Source organism: Ambystoma mexicanum, chromosome 5q (genome assembly GCF_040938575.1).
Source record: "Ambystoma mexicanum isolate Mex_15411 chromosome 5q, UKY_AmexF1_1, whole genome shotgun sequence".
NCBI lineage: Eukaryota > Metazoa > Chordata > Amphibia > Caudata > Ambystomatidae > Ambystoma > Ambystoma mexicanum.
This window is the reverse complement of record NC_090933.1, coordinates 775260734-775285016: the sequence shown is the minus strand read 5'-3', so window position 1 is coordinate 775285016 and position 24283 is coordinate 775260734. Positions and strand designations below refer to the sequence as shown.

Sequence of the window (24283 nt, the reverse complement as noted above, 5' to 3'; positions counted from 1 at the left end):
TAGCGTTGGCTCCATAGACTTCGCGTTAAGCAGTAGTCAGGTCACAGGTGTTTCAATTGATGCTGTGTATTGGTGATTTCGAGGTAGGGCAAGTGAATCCGATGGCGATAAAGTAACTTACTTGAGGCTGGTTCCGGTCTAGGATGTATTCTGGGCTGCTAGTGGGTGGATGGTGATCGGGTGCAGCAGGGTCTTTCTATAGATGGACGTGTTTGTGAAGAGTAGTGGAGTCCAGAGTGGGCTGTAACAGGAGACTAGGAGCCGAGGGGCATTAGGGTCGGAGTGTGGAGACCTGGGTTGTTGGAACAAGTGTTCTGCGCCGTGCTGCCTGTGCAGACAGGAGGGGCCTTGGTCTCCATGGGCCTTAGGCGTGGTGGGCCGGCTTCTGCCTCTGGCTTGCCTCTCCGCCTATGATTGCGAGTGAGGACGGTTGCTAGGCAACCAATATAAACATAGCCCGTGCGATTAGATAGGTGGCCATTTTAGGATCGGGTAAATCAATGCAGCGGCTCCTCGTGGCGAAAGGCTTGTCGGAGCTGTGGCGTACCTTATGGTGGGGGCGAAGGCCCTTATCTGGGTGCCGCAATGTTGTATTTACCGGCAATGGAGGTTAGGATCAGCTGGGCTGGGATGGACATCGGGCGACGTTTGAGTGAAGTCAAGCTGCTCCTGCAGCTCGGCTCAGCACCGCAGCTGCTAGTGTTGCAGGGCTCCAGCCCTGGAAAGGAATGAGGTTCAGTTGCAGACAAGTAACTATTGGTTTTGACTTCCCTAGAACTACTGTTGGGTGTTCCAAATTAGGTTATATGCTTTGGTCTGTGTACTTTCATAGCGTTGTATTTTTCTATAATGTATTTTCTGTGATGGCACTTATTTCCCCCAAGATTTATCTGGGCCTACTTGTATTTAAATAAACCATTTATTTTTGCAAAAGTGTTTCTTTGGACCATTTGTACTGATTCTACAGCCCAATCTCCCTCCTAAAATGAGCCTGACTGCTCTGTCTACGCTACCCTGAACTCAGGTGGTAGAACCTCATCCTAAGAGTGGAGTCTTGTACTTACTTAGTTGAATGGTTTTACTAAACCCCTTAGTGGCACTTCAGAAAAAGAACAAAAACAGAACTTAATCATAAGCCAGCTGTCTAAGGTTCGCTGCAAAGATAACGTTTTTCTATTTTAATATATATAAATATGTAAATAAAGTAATGTCAGAACAGAATAAGGAGCAACCTTACTGTGATAAAGTACTACTCATCTGAAAAGAAAGCTGGGATAGTGCATCCTTTCTGCCGGTGCTTGTCGATCATGTAGTCACGCGTGAGGGATACTGTCTGGTTACACGCATTGGACGCCGGGAGGCTTTTGTATAGGAAATGCGTGAAGATTCTCACTGTGAATGTCCTGTGCTTGTGATTTCTTTCAGGGGCTGTCCAAGAGTTCAGAGTCTTTTGCATCGTTGCTTCGGCATTCTCCTTTGATTCAGATGGGACCTGCCAAAGACAAAATCGCCATTGGCAAAATATTCCACGTTCTGGGCGATGATCTCTACATCGAATTTGGAGGGAAGTTTCACTGTGTGTGCAAAAGGCCAGAAGTGGATGGCGAGTAAGTGTCCTTTCTCCGAACAAATGAAACAATGTATTGTTTAAATGTAAAGGTCCAGTTGTGTTGTAAAACGTATAATGATGTTTTCAGGCATTTCCCATGTCTGCATATTCTCTGCATCGTCATCGCTCTCGTGTACCCTGTGCGCTGTCTAAGCTCTGCCTTCTCATTCGTTCGGGCACCTTCTTTTGATATCCTGACTGCCAGCCAATATAGCAGCATATTCTGGTTGGCTTTTACAACAGCAACCAGGTTTCAAGTTATGTGCAGTATCCCACACACAGCGAATCCCCTGAAACTCCCACAGACGCATAGCAAAGCATCGTTGGCATAGGGAAGAGCCATCCGGATGGATCGCTCCCACCGATTTGCCAGAATTGCTCTGGGATCCCTCTAAAAATGATTGCAAGATCTGCAGTAAAAGTCAGGAACATTTCCCTTAGGAGAACTCAGCACCCTACTCCTGAAAACTACCCCTGCTCCTGCTACCCATGACAGCCCCTCTGCCACCAGATGTAACCGATGGCCCCCACCCATGTTTTCCTGGGCAAAATGACAGAGTAGTACATTTCTCCAGCATGGGGTCTGGCATGGATTCACATGCTCATGAATATTCCCCGTCGTCAGGCCGGGAATCCTCGGTATAGAAAAAATCAGTATCAGTTTCGTTTCTGATCTGTCTTTCTCAGTAGTAACCAATCACTGGTCTCCGGTCATACTGCCCCCAGCCAATGACTGCCCTCTCCCTAAGCCCCACCCCTGGCAGCCATCCTCAGATTTTTACCGCACGTTCAAGTGTTGGGAGTCCTCGTGCTTAGCTCTCGAGCTTTTGCTGTGTTTTCGCGCTTTTTTTCAGGAGATTTTCTCATTGTTTCGGTTAAAAGAGCCTCAAGCTCCGCCGTTGCTACTTCTGATCAACGGGGATCCGTTTCGGAGTTTTCTATGCCCCTCAAGGGTGAAGATTTCGCCGAGTTACGCTTTTGGAGGATTCCAGAAGTTCCGAGGCCTACCCTGGACATGGCCCAGGAGAAAGGGAGCTCGACGCCCGGGAAGCTATTCAGGACCTGCCCTGGATGTCAGCTTCAGAACATTTTCGAGGAGGACGAGCATTTGTTATGCCTCTACTGTCTCCATGAGGACAAGACGCACAAGGAAAAGGACTGCGCGTTTTGTGGAAACATGTCGGAGCAGACCATGAAGGATCACCACCTCCATCTCGCCAACTGGCTGGAAGGTAAGAGCCCGCCAGGCGAGAAGAAGAAGAAGTTCGAGCGGTCTTCTAAGTCCTGTGAGGGTGCTCCGGCGACGGGGGTCCAACAAAAGGCTAAGCACCACGAGTCCGCGGGCACCGGGAGCGCCGAACGGTCGGGCTCCTTGGCTGCCAGGCAGGGCGCACCCTCCCCGGTGCCATCGACCACGAGCCAACGCTGTGGCTCGGGTAAGAGGAAGTCTGAGAACCCGGCAAAGCTTCTGGAGAGGCCCCGGTCGATCTCGAAGACTCCGGCAGAAGGGGAGCGAGGCTCGGACCCTCCCCCGAAGGTGAAGGCCCCAGGCGTACAGAAGGGGACGTTGTCCGTGATTCACCCTGCTAGGACCTCGATTGAGGATGTCGCCGCGGCCCTGGCTCAGCCTGTGGAGGCTACACCAGTGGAGGCGCCCTCAGGTACCAGAGTCTCCCTGCCACCGCGGAGGGAGTCATCTTTCAGGGCCATCGAGAAGACCCCCACGAAGTCCTCGTTGGAAAGGGGGGATGGGGGTGGTGGCCGTCGTGGATACGGACACGACCTCTGAAGAGGAGCTCATCCAAGTCGTGGAGGAGACCCAGCCCATCGCGAGGGATCCCGACGAGGGCGACGGCGACGCAGACGAGGCTCCTCAAGAGCCCTCGCTCCCGTCGTTTCCGGCGCCGCAGGACACCTCGGTGGCCATTTTGTCAGCCATCCAGTCCTTATGCTCGGAGATGAAGACTAGGTTGCCCCTCCCCCCGACGGAGGAGCCTGAGCCAGACCCGACGGAGGATCCAGAGCCAGGACCTTCGGGGAGCCCACCGCTTAAGAGGAGGAGGACGCATCCTAGGCCTCCTCTCCCGCCTCTGCGGCCTTCTCTGCCTTCCCCCCGGTCCACTACCCACGGGGATGATACAGGCATGGACATGACTACGACGGGTACGGATGACGATGGAGGCGACGACGGGACGTGTCCCCCGTCGCCCCCTGCCCAGGCGTCCCCGCCCGACGAGATTGGATCCTTCCATGCAATGATCTCCAGGGCATCCGAGCTCTTCCAGCTCTGGCCCGAGGAAAAGGAGGAGGAGGGGTTCCTTTACCAGCGACGCGAGGCTAAAAGAAAGACGGTCCTCGCCGTACCGCTCCTTGATGACATCTGGGATGAGGGGCTCGCCCTCCTCAAGAACCCTGCAACGGCTCCTGCGAAGAGGGACCGGTACGAGAAGAAGTACCGGGTCCCCGACGCTGCCCCCTTGTGCCTTAGGGCGCAACCTACCCCAGACTCGGTCATTTCGGCAGCGGCCATGAAGAAAGTGGGGGGGGGCATCGGCCTCGACTTCAACCTCCCCTCCGGACGGCGAGGGTAGGAAACTGGATGCGATGGGACGACTGGTCATCTCATCTGCAGCGACGACCATCAAGGCGGCCAACGCCCCTGGCCATCGTAGCCCGCTACGACAGGGAGTTGTGGTTCAAGATCGCCCAGCTGTTGGACTTCCTTCCGGATGCCAAGAGGGCTGAGGCCCTGGAAATCTTGCAGGAAGGTGAGATTGCCTCGGACCACGCCATTACGGTGGCTACGGACATCGCCGACACCGGTTTCCGTCAGTTGGGCAATGGTGTTTGCCTGAGACGACGAGGATGGCTCAGGGCGACGGATTTCCGCCAGGACGTTCAGACCAAGGTTTTGGACATGCCCTTCGATGGGAACAAACTTTTTGGCAAGGCGGTTGATGAATCCCTTCAGGCAATCAAGACGGAGACGGCCCGTGCACTGGGTGTGCTCCAACAGTGACGGCCGTCCTTTCGGAGCTCCGGAGGCAGACAGGGTGCCTCCAAGGGAGCCGGCAGCAGCTCCTCTACTTACCCTCAAGCAACAAGGTCTTTGTCGCAGGAGGCCTACAGGGGACGCGGCAAGTCAGGTGGATCCCGCCGTCGTCGCCAAGGTGGTCAAGGAGGCAAAGCGGCCTCCAAGTAAGATTGAACTGTCCGTCGGGTCGGGCCCCGCCGAAGCACCCCGGTGGGAGGCCGGCTGACGAAGTTCGTCGGCGTGTGGGAGTCCATCTCCACCGACCATTGGGTGCTGGACGCCCTGGCCCTGGGGCACGCCCTCGAGTTCCAGAAGAGGTGCCCCCACATTCCTCCCGTGGCCAGGAAGGAAAATCACGTCCCTCAACTGCTGTTGGAAGTACGGGCGATGCTCAGGAAAGGTGCCATCGAGCTCGTCCCGAAGAGGCTTCGGGGCTCCGGAGTTTACTCAAGATACTTCCTCGTGAAGAAGAAGACAGGAGGATGGCGTCCCATCCTGGACCTGCGACGACTAAACAAATGCATCAAGGCACAGAAGTTCCGGATGGTCACCCTCCAGCACGTGCTGGGACAGCTGGAGGAGGGCGATTTCCTGTCGTCGTTGGACTTGGAGGATGCTTACTTCCACATCCCTATTCTAAAGAGGCACCGAAGGTTTCTCAGGTTCGTGGTCAAAGGGCGGCACTACCAGTTCAAGGCCCTCCCGTTGGGATTAAAATCGGCGCCCAGGGTGTTCACCAAGTGCCTAGCACCGGTGGTGGCGCGGCTGCGCCTGCAGGGGATCCACGTCTACCCCTACCTGGACGACTGGCTCATACGGGCAAGAACAAGGGAGCTCGCCGTGGAACACACTGCGAAGTCCGTCCAGCTGCTCACGGACCTGGGGTTCTCCATCAACTTTCCAAAATCCCACCTGGTCCCGTCGCAAGTCGCCCTGTTTCTGGGAGCACAGCACGACACAGTGGCGCGGCAGGCCTCACCGTCGGAGGAAAGGATAAGGACCATCCTAGGAAAGTTGCAACGTCTACTGGCCACGGACGTGGCCAGAGTGAGGTCTATCAAGTCCCTCCTCGGAATGATGTCCTCCTGCATTTATCTGGTGCCCCATTGCAGACTTCGGATGCAGCCCTTGCAAGAATTCCTCGACGCCCACTGGATCCAGACGACGGGCAGCTTCGAGGACAGGATCTCGCTCGACGAAACGTTCCGTCAGGCGATACGATGGTGGGGTGTCCGCGCTCATCTGACAGCGGGAACAGGCTTCCTAGCCCCGGCCCACCAGGTGACGACGACGACGGATGCCTCCCTGGAAGGTTGGGGAGCGCACACCGGGGGTCTCCACGCGAGAGGCCTTTGGTGCTCGGAGGAGAAGACTCTCCACATCAACATCTTGGAGCTGCGTGCAGTGTTCTGGGCCCTCAGGTCCTTCCTTCCGTCCCTCAAGGGCAAGGTGGTGAGGATCTTCACCGACAACACCACCACAATGTTTTACATTTGGAAGCAGGGTGGAACCAGATCCCCTGCCCTGTCCAAGGAAGCCCAGGATCTGTGGCATTGGGCCATCGCCCAAGGGATGTTTCTGGTACCCTTTCATCTGGCAGGGATAAAAAACACCATCGCCGACTCACTCAGCAGGGAGCTGCGCTCGTGCCACGAGTGGGAACTGCGCCATGATCAAGTGGACCGACTCTTCCGACGATGGGGCGAACCCCAGATCGATCTCTTCGCGACGGCGGCGAACTCCAAGTGCCGGAGGTTCGCCAGCAGGTTTCCCCAACCGAGGAGCATTGGCGATGCTTTCTCGTTCCCCCTGGGACGGCCTGTTCCTTTATGCATTCCCGCCGTTGCCGTCGCTACTCCGGCTCGTCAACCAGCTCAAGAGGTCCCGGTGCAGGATGATCCTCGTCGCACCGGCGTGGCCGAAGCAGATCTGGTTCCCGGACCTTCTGGACTTGTCAGCGTCCACACCAGTCAAGCTGCCGACGGACGCGGATCTTCTCTCCAGAGAAGGAGGCGCCATTCTTCATCACGAACCAGAGTCGCTGAACTTGCAGGCCTGGCTCCTGCACCACTAGAGTTTGGAGGATACGACATCCCGGCCGACTGCAGAGCGGTTCTTGCAAAGGCCAGGGCATCCTCAACTCTCAAGTGCTACGGACACAAATGGAAGAGGTTCTCTCTCTGGTGCCGGGCACAGAAGATTAACCCTCTGCGGTTTACGGCCCCTCAAGTATTGCCGTACCTACTGTCTTTGGCCAAGGCTGGCCTATCTCACGCTTCCATCAAGGTACATCTGGCTGCCGTCTCGCCTTACACCAGAACTACAGGAAGGGCGTCCTTGTGGTCTCATCGTCTGGTGAAGGAATTTATGAAAGGACTGTTCCGATAATTCCCGCCGGTGAAGGCCCCTGCCCCGGCGTGGGAGCTCAACGTGGTACTAACTAGGCTCATGGGGGCCCCGTTCGAGCCTATGCATTCAGTGCCGTTGAAGTTTCTGTCGTGGAAGACAGCATTCCTCGTGGCCATCACCTCTGCACGACGAGTGGGAGAGATCCAGGCCCTGTCTTGCAAGCCTCCATACTTGACTTTTCACGACACGAGGGTGGTGCTGAGGACGCACCCCTCCTTCATGCCCAAGGTGCCGTCGGACTTCCACCTCAACGAGCCCTTGGTGTTGCCAGTTTTCTTCCCGTCGCCTTCGTCGCCGGCTGAGAGGACTCTGCACTCGCTAGATGTGGCTAGAGCGCTGAAGTTCTACGTGGACCGCACAAAGAGTTTCCGGAAGACATCACAGCTGTTTGTGAACTTTGAACCTGTGAATCAAGGGAAGGCTCTCTCGAAGACTTCCATTTCCAGATGGCTCTCCGGCTGCATCATGCACTGTCACCGGTTGGCAAACCGACTGCTGCCCGGCCGTCCGAGAGCCCATTCGACCAGAGCGATCGCTGCTACTACGGCGTTCCTTTCTGGTGTGCCCCTGCTCGACATCTGCAGGGCTGCTACGTGGAGGTCGACGCACACCTTCACGAGATTCTACTGCGTCGACCGGGATTCCAGGGAGGAGTCCAGAGTCGGCCAGGCAGTGCTGCGCAACCTGTTCGCCTAAGGTGAGCCTGGTGAGGAGGTAAGAGTTGCTTAATGTTGAGTTGTTGTATTGCTTGATAATGAGCCTTTTGCCACCTCCCGTGGTTGTGCATGTGTATACTGCTATGTATTCTTATATTCATGAGCATGTGAATCCATGCCAGACCCCATGCTGGAGAAGGAACAAGTTACTTACCTGTAACTGTTGTTCTCCAGCATGGGTCTGGCATGGATTCACATGCGAACCCTCCCGCCTACCCCTCTGCGGCTCTTCACTTGGTCATACTGCCACTTCACGTGCTACCAAATCTGAGGATGGCTGCCAGGGGTGGGGCTTAGAGAGAGGGCAGTCATTGGCTGGGGGCAGTATGACCCAGAGACCAGTAATTGGTTACTACCGAGAAAGATAGATCAGAAACGAAACTGATACTGATTTTTTCTATACCGAGGATTCCCGGCCTGACGGGGAATATTCATGAGCATGTGAATCCATGCCAGACCCATGCTGGAGAACAACAGTTACAGGTAAGTAACTTGTTCCTTCTGTGTCCCTCCAATTGTGGGCGATGCCGGCCAGAGAGGTGCATATCTCCTCGTACAGCGTTTTTCCTCCCCATGTTTACCAGATCATTTCCTCCTAAATTAATTATCAGAAATTCTGGAGGGTCCCTGTAGGCGACCAGGTCGGCTGGTTTCTCGTGAATTTCAGGCCAGCAGAGGCCTCTATAGCCCCAACATGATGAAATTATGTTCCTAAATGTGGGCCCCTCTTTAGTTTCTTCGGCCCATCTCCCGGTCCTGAATACGAAAGAGTGGCCGACTATCCGGGATGATTTTAGCGGTGTGTCCTGATCTGTTTTCCAGAGGGGAGGAGGAGGGGGGGAATAAAATCTATATTAGTTTGGGCTTGATATATTTTTTTTTAACTGAATTGTAAGATCGGACCGAAAAAAAGGTCTGACTGTACAAAAAGTCTGAAAATGCATACCACCAAAGGTCCGAACACCAAAAGTTTGAACCTTTGGTGGCATGCATTGTAGGTAAGTGTAAAATAAAAAAGAAAAAATAAAAAAATGGGGGCTGTGGGGGTGTCCCACGCAACACCATTCTTACTATACCTTACAGTATAGTGAGCGGGGCTTGCGGGGGAAAACCATGCAGCTGCCCCTAAGAAAAGAAAAGGACCCTGTGGTGCCGATTCCCGATCACGGAAGTGAAAGGGAACTGGCGCTGCAGGGACACAGTGTGAAGAAAAGGTAAGTAGGGTTTGTTTATGTTGGGGGTGTGGGTAGGGGTGTGGGTATGTAGTGATGTGCAGTGTTTGTTTGCATGGGAAATGTACGAACGCAGATCCTTTAAAACAGTCTGATTTCCAGCCTCCTATATTCTTTACCTGTTGGGGCGCCCATGCCACTCTGCCATGTAGTGCTTGCTGCCCCAATTCTGAAAGAGTGGGTGCTGAAATCTCTGGGGTCCCATCCCGCCTTACTGATGATTTTCATCAGGGCCCCTTTGAATTGGTAGTGGCTTAGGGCCAAGGTGTCTCTGTGTATTAGAAATCTTCCCCCTACTTTGGGTCGTTGCATGCAGTAGAGATCGGTTATGCAAACTGAGCAGTTGGGTACATAGTCAATGCAGCAAATATGAATTACTCTTTTTGCCCCCTTTTTTGATCGTTGGACGTCGACGGTGGCGCTGTCTACTCTTACCCTGGTTTCCATCATGCCCAGCCCATTGCTGGCTTTGTTGATGGATGCTATGAGCTCTACCACGCAGAAAGCCTCTAAATATGCAAGCACGAAACACAGTTTTAAACAACAGTGCTTCGTATGGGTGTGTGCATATGGTGTCTAACAAACTTATTTTTACTAATTTCTCAAAATCTAGCGGTCGTTGCATATCTATCTGCGGCCCCTCTACCTTGCCGCATCCCTTTAACGCATCAGTAATTAACGCACTTTGTGTGGGGTCTGAGTCACCTCGTAGCTTTGAGAAATATGATACTGCCACGAGGTGTCTTTTTGTCCAATCTCTTTTAAAACCTTAGTTGTGTGCTCACCATAAAACAGCCATTATGTCTTTTATCGTTATTAACTCAACATGGTTCTGCCCTGTCACTTTAAATACTGTTGGTAAACACTTACTGTATTGGGCTGTAGTGTTCCCTGCCAAGGCTTTCTGTGCCATCTCTACCAGGAACCCTGTGTCAGGGTTTATTTCTGTAATCGGAACACTGCAAGCACCCGTGTTTGAGGTGCCTGTATGAAATTGTGCATCCCGGGCACCGCTGTCCGGCGTTGGTGTTGATGCAACTTTTTCTAATCCTCTAGTATCTCCCAGCAGTCTTCAGGGATTGATGTCATCTCTTTCTGGGTGTGTGGCGCTAGCTGTTCAAATTTTTTCCACTGAAAGCAAGATAAAGCATCCGCAATGTTGTCTGCTCCTGCGATGTGTTTTGCTCTTGTTGATAATTCATACCACCGCCATGTTGTCAGACCAGGCAGTGAGTTCAGTGTTTGGTAGGCGCCTGCCCAATATGCGCATATCTAACCATATGGGTAGAATTTCTAAAACTGTGATATTTTTGGTCCACCCTGCTGCATGTCATGCATCGGGCCATTGTCCTGCTACACATTCTGTGTCTAACAAGGCTCCAAAGCCCTTGATTCCCGCTGTGTCCGTAAAGAGGACCCTTTTGGGCCCCGAGTTCAATGGCGTGCGCCAAAGTGCGGCTCCATTGAAATCTGTGAGGAAGTTCTCCCAGATTTTTAAATCTTTTTTTACCCCCAATCTGATGTGCAAATGAGATTTTTTGGATGGTCTTGTTTTAAACTCCAGACTCCTGGAGAATACCCTCCCTTGTGGTAGTATCCTGGCTGCGAAGTTTAAACTGCCCGCCAGGGACTGTAACTCCTCGACTGTGCCTGTCTTTTTTGGTTAGGTTTAGAATTTTTTTCTAATAATTCCTCCACTTTCTTTTTTGGGATTCTGCATAAACCAAGGAAAGAACAAATTGGCAGAAAAAGTCCCCATCCATAGCGCTTATAAGTATAAATTAGACAAAGAGCGTCAAGGCTGCAGGTATCTGGGTAGTGTGGATATACTGCCAGTATGATTCCACTGACGTAAGTACAAATGCAACACAAACAAGTCCCAGTTTCACTGCGCCAAGTATAGCAAAATAAAAATCGGGAGTCCAAGTGATTTGTATGAAAGAACAGCCTTTAAAGAAATGTTCAGTCTGTCTAAACAGCCGACCAGCTTTAACTGCAATTGCAAAGCCTTCAGGGTACTTTTTGGGCATTGTCCTTTCACCTTAAATTTCAGGCTCTATCCCTATTAAGCCTCAGATGAAGAGCCATGGAAGGCTCGAAACACGTGTTAGGCTGTTGCTTGTACTAAACTAAACCTTGAACTTTAAAGGCTGTTCTTTCATACAAATCACTTGGACTCGCGATTTTTATTTTGCTATACTTGGCGCAGTGAAACTGGGACTTGTTTCTGTTGCATTTCTGCATAAACCAGCAGAGGTGCCTAGGTTTGCCATCAGGGCATCTCTGCCGCAGTCCTGTATTATTCTTAGGGCCTCCTGGAAGGGAGTGTAGTTTACTGCTGATTCAGTTTGGGGGATGCCATCATGAAGTGACTGCCCCTTGGGGTATGATAGGTGATATATTAACCTCATCTTTCCGGGTTCTTTGTTTGGTACTAGCTCAAGTGGTGACACTATGAAATTCTGAAATGGCATTTTTTCCCATGGGCCCCCTATTCTACCCAGTTTTAACTCCTTTGTAATTTTTTCTCTCATTATCTCTTGCAGAGACCACATTTTTTGGGATTTTTTGTGAACCTTCCTCTTTGAAAGGAATGATGAAACCCTCTTTGAAACCCAATTCAATTGCTGCGCTAACTTCTTTGTCAGGATAAGTCATTAGTGCTTCCTTGAAACCTTCGGGGTTGATGGGGGTTCTGCCTGGTTCCAGCTATACTAAATGTACTGTCTTATTGATCCTCTTTTTTTGCATTTTTGGCTGGTAGCCTGGTGCAGCTGTTGATGAGGTGATTCCCGGCGCAGTTGTGCTTGTACCAGCATTCTTTTCCCCTTGCGCACTGATTTTTTTCCCCCATCATTTCTGCATGTGGTTGTACATTTTGTGGAGTTGTGACTTATTCTGACCGTGGGTATTTGACCTAACCGCCCATGGCTGATTCTTACGAAAGGGCTGCGCTCCCTTTTTGTGTTTCTCGCTTTCTGAACTTTTATTTCCCTCTTCAGTGGTTTTACTTGTTTGATTTATTACTTGGGAGATCTCCTCCTCTGGAGGATTGCCGTTCATTAAATATACGTCATTTTGAACTTCATCCCATTCAATGGTTGTCCTTTCAGACATATTCCTTCTGAACCTTATGTCGTATGCTAACCAGCCATTCCCACCATAAGCAGTTTTTACTTTTCTGATCTTGTCCATATGTTCCCAAATTTTTATCGCATCTCCCGGGAATTTTTCTAGAAAAATTGTGGCTAAAATGGCAAATGATTTTAGCCAGTTGTCCCAGGACCGCTCTGTGCGAGCGTTCTGGCTATGGCCTTGTCCTCTATTTTCTTGGGGTCCCTGAAAGCATCCCTCCCTTTACGTTAAGCCTCAATGAGTGAGAATATTTCTATGAATTCTTTAACCCATATGGCCTCTTTTATTGTTATGTCAATGTTCCATGCTAGGGATTTCTTATACCTATTAAGTATTTCCGTTTCTAAAACCTTTATTTTTACATCTAGTTGTGCACAGGTGATCATCATCTCAGGTGCCGGACTGGTAGGTATGTCCATTGCCCTGCGCTGTTTGTGTTGGGGGCAGCCTGTGCTTTCAGTGGCCCTGCTGCTTCCGCCCCTGTTGCTGCTGGTACAGGTGGCACTGGCTCTGTGGGTGCTCTGTTGTCTAAAATCACTATGGGTTCCAAAGGTATATTATCTCTCGTACCCCATGGTGGGTCTGTGGGTGTCTGATGTTTGTCCCTGATCTCTAAAATCATTCCATTTTTTTCATATTATCACAGAGTAAAGACAATTGCTTATTCTTGTTACCTTTTTCATTGCTGTCCATTGGTGTCTTGTGTTTCTTCAGTGGGGTTGGGCTGTCCTCTCCATCTGTCCGCTCAGCCTCCTCAGCTCTTGGCACTTCAGCTCTTGATAGCCCATATAAATTTACCCTGACCCATTCCCAGCCATAATGATCTGTTGCCTCTTCTGCCGTCCTGCGATTTTAGCTTTAGCCGTTTGATTTTTTGCTCCTGTGGTTTCCTCTTGGGTGCCATGGTAAAAATCTGTGTGCAGGAAAAAAAGATTCAAGTTGCACCCACTGTTCAGGGTACTGCTGCTGCTGTGCCCCGTAATCAGGGTACTGCTTTAGTAGTTATGGTCAGTTTAAAAAGTATGCTGCCGTGTGTTTTATGGGCTAAAATGACAAAATTAATCCCACTTCTGTTTAGGTCTGATTTGCAATGTTACCAAGAGCATGCGGCCCGTGTTGCCTCCATTTCGGGTTTTTAACAATGTGCTGTTCAAAATAAAGGGTTCTTAAAACTGCTTACTTTGTCCTGTTACCAGGTTTCTTGTGCAGGTTAAAAATGGAAAACAAGTTTTACTTTGTTGCAGAACGTACCAGGGCTTCGCGTCATCCTGCTTCCAATTTCGATTGCCGGTGTGGGTGTTTTTCCAGGGTAACCCCGGTTGGGTTTCTGAAAGGTATGAGCCTTTGCGGATGTATTCTTCTGCCTTCCGATCGTCAAGCGATTTTCCGGCCTGCCGGCGGTGCTAATGTTCTCTCCGGGGCGTGTCTTCTTCCTGCAAGGCTTCGCCAGGGAAACGTGCTCTAATGTTCTCTCCGGAGCGTGTCTTCTTCCTGCAAGGCTTCGCCGGGGAAACATGCTCTAAATTGGCTCAGCGGCTGTAAAGCAGTGAGGTTTCAAGCAGCCTTTCGTCCTTCTGCAGCCCACGTTGGCCGGAGGATTTGGGGACGAATTTGCCTTGAAATGACACGCTCGAGCAGGATCTCTGCAACGTCGTCCGTCGTGAGAAACGCGGTGGTAAACCTGGAGGTTTCCAACAGTCTCTTGTCCTTCCACAACCACGCTCTTGGGGGAAACGCTTGGTCAGGATCAGCTGATTTCTCGGGGTACGACGGAGTAAGTACAAACCCCAGTCGAGTAACTATGAACAGGACAATGTTCAAAGAAAAAGTAGCGGGATGCTGTGTACACAGTGTACTCGCTTGTGTTTGGGTCCCTGTGCAGGGTCCCAAACTATGTGTCTTTCTTGCTGCACTGCAGCACGTTATATAGGACCCATGGGTAGCTCTAGTCCTTGTTGGGGGCTGTGAGGCCAGCCCCCAGGCCGGCGATGGCGCTGACTGTCTGAGCACAGAGGGTGCATATCTATTATTGTTACCTGGCTCCCTGTTTACCCAGCATCCTGGGTGCTTAGCACCTAAATGGGAAGGAAGGGCGAGGTGCTGTTTCGCACCTCGTCCTTTCTTCGTGTTGTGCCGTGTTGCGAATGTGTGTCGCCTGGCTGTGAATGGGGGAGAAGGGAGGCAGCCCTGTTTGCGTGTTGCTGCTCTTCTCCCCTGATCAGCTGCCATGGGGCACCAGTTACCATGCCACGCTTGGTGCCTGGCAGTGCTGCCCAAAACAGGCGCCCACTTCAAACATAAAAGTACAACCCAGCAAACATTCTCAAATCTGTACACTCTTTGTGTGTGAAATGCAATTGGTTGATTTTCCTCAATTTAATGCCAAGTGTTCACTGTTAGGCAAATTACTATACCGGAAGAAACAAAGTAATGACACCTCAACAATGTTTGCATACGTTTGCCATCCACTACAGGTCCAGTAACTTGCACATATGAGCCAAAAACTTAAAACGGAGGAATGTCATCTATCAATAGAATCTAATGTTTTTTCAGACAGAAAAACACTGTCTCTTAAAGAGACAGCATTTAAAGAGCCCCTAAAATGTGTTGAGATGCAAGTTGGCCTTCATTATCTCATGTTTTTCGCTCTTATAACATGCCTTACCAGTGCTGCCTTGGTTCACCGCGTTTTTTCTCTGAGACTTTTTTTTTTAGAAATGGAATATTTAATAGTTAACCGGCCTGCAGGGCTGCAGGTTAGAGAAAAGCTTTTTTTTCCCAATTAATTTTCCAGTTTTTTCCCTTCTGATGAGGATCCTGCCCCAGGAAAGTCTTAAAATGTTCTTATGGGTGCTTCTGAAAGAAATCTCTAAAGGCAATGTGGCAGCTATGATGTGCCCATGACAGAACGTGTGAGATGATGATGGGGGAGAGAAGTGCCTGTCTGAGAGTGCATGTTATGGCTCCCTTTCTGTCCGCATTTTCATCACTCACTCACTGACTGAGCTCCTCTGGAATTGTGTGACATGCCGGTGCTCGGGCATTCACCCATTGTGGTTGTTGTCGGGTTTCCTCGGCTGGAGCAGAAGTCTAGGTTTGATGGAGCTGGTTGGACTGACACACAGCTGGTGAGTCACGTCCTGAGAGAGTTCCTGGTCTTGCATGTGTGACACCTTACACCATAGAGTTATGATCAGCAGAGAAATGCAGCAGGATCCGGTGATCGTACATTGCTGCTGCAGCGTTGGCAGGGATCTGTCTTGTGAGCTTGGGCAGTGTGTTACTTTTCCCGTACTTTACGCTAGGCGCTTTTGGAGAGGAATATTGCAAGGTATTATTTGATTGAATACAATGCTCTCCATTAAATAATGTTCAGAACTTTATCTTGTATTGAAATCTCATGTCATCCCATATCGTTAGATCTAGACAATGCTGGAATCTCCTTGAACTCAGCAGCTGACAAAAAAATAGAATGCCCCTTCGAAGTACGGCGGCAAGAATAGAGACTGAGGAAAGTTGAATAGAAGAGGAAGAATACTATGCCGCAGCAAGCCTCTGACATGTAAACATCCTTGAGGGGCTGAGCCACGCTACACCACGGAGCCAGTGGTAATGTTGGGAACTGAAGAAGTGAGACGCCAGAAGGCCAGAACTGAGAGCAGCTACCTTGCACAGATGGAATTGGAGACTGGGAAAGAAACGTCTTACTTAGTGGTGTGACGACACTGCAGCTGTGGTGTCTGGGGCCCGAAAACCGATGCTGAGACCAGGGTACAATGGACAAACTAATCCTCGGCTCTTAGTGCGAGGATCTTTGAGACTGCTGAGACGGGCAGGAAAAGGAGAATACCAGAGATGCCGTGCCGCTTGAGCACAGCTGAAGGCAGAGCAGGTACCAGGGTTGGACGGAGGCGAGTGGAATTAAACAAAGAGAGAGGAATAAGTAATCCAGAGGACCAAAGGGGACTGGAGAGCCCTAAATATATGAGACATTGATTGAACCCTTCAGGTTCCCTTCTGGTAACAATTGATACAAGGTACAATATTGGGGGAAAGAACATGTCCAAGTTGGTGGAAATGGACTATCGGTGTAACCCCTCCCCTGCAGAAACTTGAGACATTTGGTTCATGCAAAGTCTTGCACATTTTTCTGAGGACCTTAAAAAGAGACTTGAAAACTTAAACTTGTCTTTTGTCAACTGTTAAGAACACACATTTTGTCTTACGACCAGTACTTTGGGAGAGATAAACGTACATTGGCCAGACGAAGCAATAGCTGGGAGGCTACAACTCTGGCTCATTTTTATGTTGGTCTAAAGTGGTACGGTCAGGTGGTGGATAGGATTGGGACTGAGGACTACTTTTCTGGTTTTGACAATTGACGAGCACCCTTAATTTAGTGTGTAGGCAGGTAAATCCCTCTGTCCGATAGGGACAGATGGGCATTTTCCTTTTTTCATTAAATAAAACCCTTGAAATGTTACCCTCAATCTGGCTCCTTCTGGTCTGCCACAGAGGTCAACCATACCTCCCAGAATCAGGGTCCAGCCCTTCTCTGGTTCCACGGCCTTCTCTTGGTTCAATGGTGACTACCTCTTTAGCTCTCCTTCTAAAATGGGGTGGCCTGCTTCAGCCTCTTCTCACTGCAAGCGAGTCACCTTTACATGGAGGGTAAGAAACCACAACAGCCAGTCTAAAAGTCAAGTTCAAACCCATGTAGCCAACAAAGGTATTTAAACTTTAAGGTTACATGTCTTTTCATTGAAAGATGTACACCGAGGTGATGTTACATCAAATCTTTTTTAGTGAAAAATGTTTCAATGAATTTCCATACTTAAAGTGAAAAGTGTTTATACATTGAAACCCTTTAATCGAACAGAGTTTGGTTATATACACACTTTTCATTTTTTGAATGGAAAGTAGCTGAAACGGGCATAACGTTACAGGGAGCTGTCCAGCACTGAAGTAGAGTACAAAAAGTAACAATCTAATCCAGCACTGGACAGCTCCCTCTAACTCGTGTAGTGTCAGTGAGTGCATTTGAGACTTTTATTTTATTTTTTAATGGGGGGTCCCCCCAACAAAATAAGTCTCCAGACCTGAAATTACTTACTAATAATACATGAGTCAGAGGGAGCTGTCTAGAGCTGAAATCGATTCAATACAGTTACAATGTATTTCAGCACTGGACAGCTCCTGCTAACTTATGTAGTTTATTTTATTGGTGGGCGGCCCCCCAAACCCTTGTTTTCAAAATTGAACCCTTTCCCCCACCCAAACATACATACAACTATTTTTGAGAAAAAAAAATATTTTAAAGAACTTTTTCGATGGAAAAACATTTCAATGAACACATTTCTACAGGAAAAGAGTCTATGCATCTTTTTGCGATGAAAAGACTGTATACCGAACTGTAAGAATGTGGAATATTAATGATATCCCCATCTGGGAATCTCCTATTCCCAGAGGGGTTGGAGGTGTCGCCCCCAGTGGGATCCAACTTGCCCTGTCCCATAGGGGTTGTTAAGCTTAGCTGGCTCACCTCCCTAGTCCCAAAGGGGGTGACTTTCCCTGGTGGAGAGGGGACGAATACCCTGGATTTGTCACGGTTCGCCCACTGTTTGTTTTGAGTCCTTCTCTAGCAGTCTTGCCAACCTGATTAGGATGCCGTTTTTCTGTATCAAAGTTTTGGGCGGGGATTGGGGAGTATATTTCTTTTGTCTTGCCCTGGGAAGGAGATTGAATTATTGAAAATCAATGCCAATAATCACCTCATCCGGAAGTCCAGAGACAATGCTATCTTTTAACGAAGTGGGGTTCCCCACCCGCACCACCAAAGTGACTGTATATTCAGGTAGATTTCCACCTCTCCATGGACACGTGATCTTCACAGCCTCCTCCAAGTCTAGTGTATTTGGATATATAAGGTGTGAGTGGACAGTCTTCTATCTGCCACCTAAATCGGTCCGGGCATTGGCCCAGATGTGGTTTAGTCAAACCTGCTCTCTGGCCTGGAAAGGGATGGTGGCACACCCCAGAATGCTGGTTTCCTCCGAGGGTTCCCCCTGGTTTTCCTCCCATTCCTCGCCATCCAATCATACGATTTCCATGGATTACTCTGGGTTGTTCTTTGGACAGACTCTGGCAAAGTGCCCTTTTTCCTCACAGGAGAAACTGGTAGGTTGGACTGCAGGAAAGGGTTTCGTCCTTACACTGGTGAGCTCTGGTATTTCCTGGGGTTCTACAATAGGGAGGGTCGCTGGTTTTCTTATACCCTTGTCCTTTTTCCTCAGGAAAACCTGGGATGTCAATTCTCTATTTTTAATGGGTTCCTTAAAGTTTAGTTTCTCACCAATGTTTGGGGTTTTTTAATAGATGGTGTTTAAAGAATTGAAATGCCTCAGTGTGAGCTTGGGCAGTTTGGATGGCCATCTCTAGGGTTTATTGGTAATGCTGCAGGACTGCTTGTTGCAGAGAGGTAGGTAATGCAATGACAAAGTGTTCCACGGCCAAGACTTCTCATACTTCTGGTAAACTCTTCCTCTCCAACCACTGACGGGTTAGGTTTTGGATTTCGCCAGCCAATTCCACAGTGGTCTCGTTGGGGTGGAGGTGTGTAGCTCATAAATTCTTTTGAAAAAAGGATGGGCTCTGTCCCACTTTGGCTAAGCGGTCCCTTTTGATCTCATTAAGGAGGGGTGTTTACAGTGGCATTGATGTTCTGATATGCCGGCTGGAATTCACCTTTGAATAATGAGGCCATATAGCAGGTTTTAAGATTATCATCCCATCGAAATTGGGTTGCTAAGCATTCAAAGTTGATGACGAAAGCGGCCAAGTCCTCACCTTCCTGATAGGGTTGTAAGACCCTGTGAAGAAGGGAGTGGTTACCCGGAAATCCACCTTACCTATCGAGAATATCTGGGTGTCTCTCCTCTGCTTTTTCTTGACTATCAATTATCCTTCAAGGAGGGACTCCAGCGATGGAGGATTAGCCATTTTTATTTGGGTGATTCCTTGTTCTAATGCCTCCACAAATTTGGTGGAAACCTTTTCAGTGTCAGAAGGCGTACACTCGTAGTCGTTTTCGGAATCACTGGGCAATTCACTCGTCAATGGGGTGGCTCCCAAGGTCACTTGTGGTTCTTTATTATGGAGGTTTGCTTTTTCGGGCCTCCTAATGCGGCTTGATACCCCACTGACCGATAGGAGGTAGCTTGTCAATGGGCTTGGACGTAGTTAATTTGGGTTAGACTCTCTATTGCCCACATTCCACTTCTGACACTACTTGCGGTACTTCAGAACCAGGACACTGAGAAGGTAGCATTGTGTTCAAACCTTTTTTGATGAACCTGATGATATCATCACTCCTTTCTTGACTGTTTCCTCTCCCCATTTGGCCAGGAGACAGCAGCCGCTACTTGATCTTGATCCTGACTCTGGCACCAGTTACATGAGGGAGGACCACATGGGGGAGGCGACCCTCGAGGGGTGATCTGACATCATCGGATGAGCCATGGGATCCCCCTTTTCCTTTTAGGGATACCTCCTCCATTCTGCAGGCCATGAGGGCATAGTGTGCTGATTACCTTCAACCATCAATAAGACCTACTGGTAACACCTTCCAATACTCTATACACAAGGCACTAAAAACTCCCTACAACCCGCATACATCTAAAATACTGCGGCAAACAGGATGAATAGAGGGATGCAGATCAGCAGGGACGCCCAAAGACGCTCTACTGTTTGTTAGCGTGTGATAGGTCCCGGGACATTTAAAAGCTTTACCCAACATGGTGTGAGAAAACGCTGCCTGGGGAAGTTGAACTGTGAGGTTTGGGAGGGAGGCAGGAGACAGAGGGCTGCAGAGGCCGGTTCGCCAATTGGCGAACGTGAGAGGGAGGAAAAAGAAACTTCCTAATGGTCACAGGAACCTGGACGCAGCCTCATCGCCACCCGAACATGGTGTGAGAGCTGTAAGGAAGGTATGGTATCAAACAGTAAGACAGACACAAGTGATCACAGTTCAAAGGTGTTTATTGAACTTAAATTCGGTTTGAAAAAGCCTATCGAAACCTAAATATAAAGATGGGAGCAAGCTACGACCATCAAATAATAACGCAGTCCTAGTGGTGTCTTGTTAAAATAAAAGGGCCTATAGTAATAAACCTATTGCTAATCCTTATTTCTAAATACAGATAGTGTGGGAAACAATATTATGCAAAAGAAAAGTATTCAAGAAATGATATGTTGGGATATTCAAGCCGTTGGCTTCCCTTCCCCATGTTTTCAGCTCAGGACAAGGCGGCATACTCGAGATTAGCAGTGTCTCTGGCTTCTCTTGCACGAGGGTACAGTTCAAAACTTGAACATCATGGCCTTCTGTGCCAAAGTCTCTTTTCCATTCAAATTCTCTTTTTCAGAGCACCTGATGCAATACGACAAATAACAAAGTTCCTTTCTACTTAGGGTTTCACATGTACAAATTCTCTGGTGAGCTTCTGTTCACCCCGGGTCCCTCTCAGTTGTGCTCAGACCCACTTAAACACAAAACCTTCAATTGATCTCCATCTGCCTGGCTTGGCCCAACTTTATCAACTTCGCCACAAATGTTCTTTACTCTATCAACATCGAAAACTTTCGATTGTGCGCTGGATTTTGCTTCACCCGTCGCAGCATCACTTTGATTCACAGTTATCTACAACTCTTTCACTTTTCAGCTGGATACCTTACAGAGACCTTCGATTGAGCACACCCACGTGGTGCCGGTCCTTCATATTCCTGCTCCGGTTTCACGGTCTTCTTTCTTCCGTCTATGCCAGAGAGTCTGAGATTAGTGTCCTGTTCTTCATGCAAATGTTGCTTTGTGTGGGCAGATCCCCACTCTCTGTCTGGAGTGCTCGGGCCCAGAGCACCGATGGGACTCTTGCTTCTACTGCAACTCCCTCTGAGTCCGTGCATTCCAGCATCGGCTTGTCAGGCGGGAGGAGGTATTCAAGCAGATTTCTCCTCCGCATTTACAGCAGCTAGTTGAAGAAAAAAGGAAGCATCCGGTAGGTTCTTCACTTTTTAGGGCACCCCGGCAAGGGACTTCCTGGGGTCTTCTGGTTCTGGGAGGGTCTAAACTGGCTCTGGTACCAGGGCTCTCCCTGAGGTGTCCAGAAAGGGATCTAACCTGCTCTCCGGAGTTTCCTCCGAGGTTCCCTGTAAAAGGACTGTCGGGACCGGATCTTCATCTGCGTTCCCATCTGGGGGCTAAAGTTAAGCCTAGCATTTCTGGGGCTGATTTCACCGGGTTAGCTCCTGAGGTTTCCAAATCTGGAACTAAGTGTACCGAGACTCGTCTCAAGGTTTCCAATAAAGTGGCTAAGAACACAAGGGCTTCCCCCGAGGATCCTCGACTAGGGGCTATATCTAAAACTGGCAGGGTTGAGGGGCATTCTATGAGGGCTACGGGGGGTGACCCTAAGCATTCCCACACAAAATCCTGTGGTCGAACCGATCCTGCTGAGGGGGCATAAAAGGTGCTTAAACACCTTAAGTCTTTAAGTACCGGCTCTGCAGCGGTTCCCTCACTGAGGGCTAATTCTTCAGCAGACACTCAGCGCTCTAGGCTTGCTAGCACCTGCTATGACGAGGTTCCCTGTCAAAAGCTAAAATGGAACACAAGTCCCCTGAAACCCTGTGGTGACAACGGCCTCACTGACACCTGTGACGCAGTTCTCCTCGGGCAATAACAAAATGGCAGACCAACCCCCGCGGTCTGCGGTGGCCATTTCAACTACATCTCTCACACCAACGTTCTCAACGGCTGGTACCGAGAGGCCTGTTTTTTGGGGCTGAGCAGCCTTTTCCACGTAATGTGGAGAACTGCCACCCACAGTCTCGCTCCCTCCTACGTCCGCTCCCTTGGTTTACGTGGATCCAGCTAGTGGAGGGCCGTCTTGGCAACCAGCCTCTTTGCCCCGTCAGATTGCCTTCTACTCACTCCAGTGATTAGGCCTTCTTCTGAGGATGCGTTTTTTTTGGCAAGTTCCAGACCCTTGTGCACTTTGACCCGATGAAGGCATACTTTAAGAATCTATTCAAAGAAATGTATCCTAAACCTACCGAGCCGCCACCTGCTCCGGCTACTCCTCTGCAGGTTCCGGTAGTGCCACCTCCTTATCTTACAGTGGGGTCCCCACCTCCACTACCACTGCTGCCTCCACTTTCACCTGTGCTTAAGACTCCCGTTACGCAGTCAGGTCTGCCCATGGGGTCTGAGGTGCTGTGGACCAGGACTCTGTTCCCGCCGCACTGGATGAAGATCACTGGACCATGATAGTGACAACCCGATCCGCTCTATCAGAGCATTTCATGACCGGGTAGTTGTCGCGACCCTCGCCCAAAACCCCCTCTGGCAAACCCATTGGCCAGGTGCAGTCAGGACTCGGGCCTCTAGAGCCTGTCATCCTCTTCAAAAGTCCTCAAGCTACTGAGAACAGCTTCCTCGAATCTGCACGCCTCCCGGACAGAACGACCTGAAAGAGGAAGATAGAGGCAGCATTAAAGAAAGCAGTAGAGACATTTACAAATTATGAACTGCTGAAAAGGTTTACCTGGCTGATCGCCTCTCGGCTGGCACCACTCCGGACATTCCACTCGCGCTGAAGAACACTACGACCTACAAGGAAGGAAAACACAGGTTAGCAAAGGCAAGACTTTGCAGCGCTGTGCATAGCGCTTACTTACCGCATCATATCGCTCTTAATGCGCCATCATTTACCAGCGGGGCTCAACCAAGCCAGTTCGCCGCGCTGAAGCTCCTCATACATAAGGGAGAAAAAAGAAACATTTTTAAACAAAGAAAGGCATGCAGGATAGCAACAAAATTAAAGAACAGCAATAAGACCTACCTGAACAATATCAAACGGGCCGGCGTCACTGAAGTAACTGGACTGCAATCGCCCATGAAAGACAACGCGCCCCTGAAAAGAAGGCAGGACGGAGAGCACGCCTAATTCTACCACAAGGTGTGGAGAGGGCGCCAGAGGGAATGAAATCATACGGGGGTGGAGGGAGTATGCTTACCCCAGTCGGTCAGTCTTGAACACAGTCCTCCTGTATTTTCAGGCAGAACCTTCCCCGCAGACCACATCAGGGCAAAGCTGAGAAGCATACCAGCGAGAAACCTGGCTGGGTGGCGTCCCTGTGGATACCAGGTGAGCGTAACAGTAGTGGATATGTTGGCGTTGCTAGATAATCCAATACTCGAGCCTCCGGCTCCAAAGGAAGGAGTACTTTCTGGAGCCCTTATTCTGTCGACACAAGAGCACAGACAGGCCTTTTCTTTCAAAAGGATGTCCTGGCCAAAGCCTGCAAGGTCTCGGAAAAATCTCATCCTGTGCAGCACGTGAACAGAAAAATTGACGCCCGCTACAAGCGACACGCGTCAGAAGACATACCCTTGTCTTCATGTCCACTCCCCTCATCGGTGGTGGTAGCAGCTATGCTCCAGTCTAAGCCGTCCTCTACATCCTCCATTGCAGCGTCTCATGTTCTTTCCAAGGAGGAAAAGCTTCTTGATGCCATTGGAGAAAAAAAAATATTTTCTAATTGGGCTCTTCAGCTGCGACAGGCTAATACTGAGGTTATACTGGTGGCTGCTAATCTCAAGTTGTGAAAGGAGCTTGCTGAGTTTCCGGAATGTATTCCTCCTGACAGGATCAAAGATTTTAGGGCAGCTTATCGGATGCCAAAGTTCTGACTCAAGACTTGCCCTCCTCAGTGAGTGGAAGTGTCGACACATCATGTCGACACTTCCACTCAGGGCCTTATGGGTTGGAGCAGACCTCTCCTGTCAAGCGTGGTTGCATGCTACGAAGCTCTCAAAGGAGGTTCAGGACAAAGTACCTGATCTTACCTTCAAAGGTAAGGAACTATACCACTCCTCCGCTGATGAGGAACTCCCCAAAACAAAGGCAAGCACGCAAACGGATAAATCTTTGTCAGACCTTGCCAAAATCCCATATTCTGTCTTGGGGTCCTGAAATATATCCACTCCCAGGTATCTGAATGAGTTGACCTCCAACTTTACAGGTAACCTAGGCAGTGCACTAGGAGAAGTCCCCTTATATGTTGCTAAAGGGAACAAACATGATTTCTG

At 49.7% G+C, this 24283-nt stretch overlaps 1 protein-coding gene across 1 annotated transcript in view; it reads left to right on the top strand.

Moving 5' to 3' along the window:
• Positions 1-24283, top strand: part of MRPS28 (mitochondrial ribosomal protein S28) — an 838623-nt gene that overhangs the window by 248059 nt on the left and 566281 nt on the right. The window contains exon 2 of the mRNA XM_069621250.1: positions 1426-1607. Within this exon, the coding sequence (XP_069477351.1) occupies positions 1426-1607 (182 nt within the window). The remainder of the gene's footprint in view (positions 1-1425; positions 1608-24283) is intronic.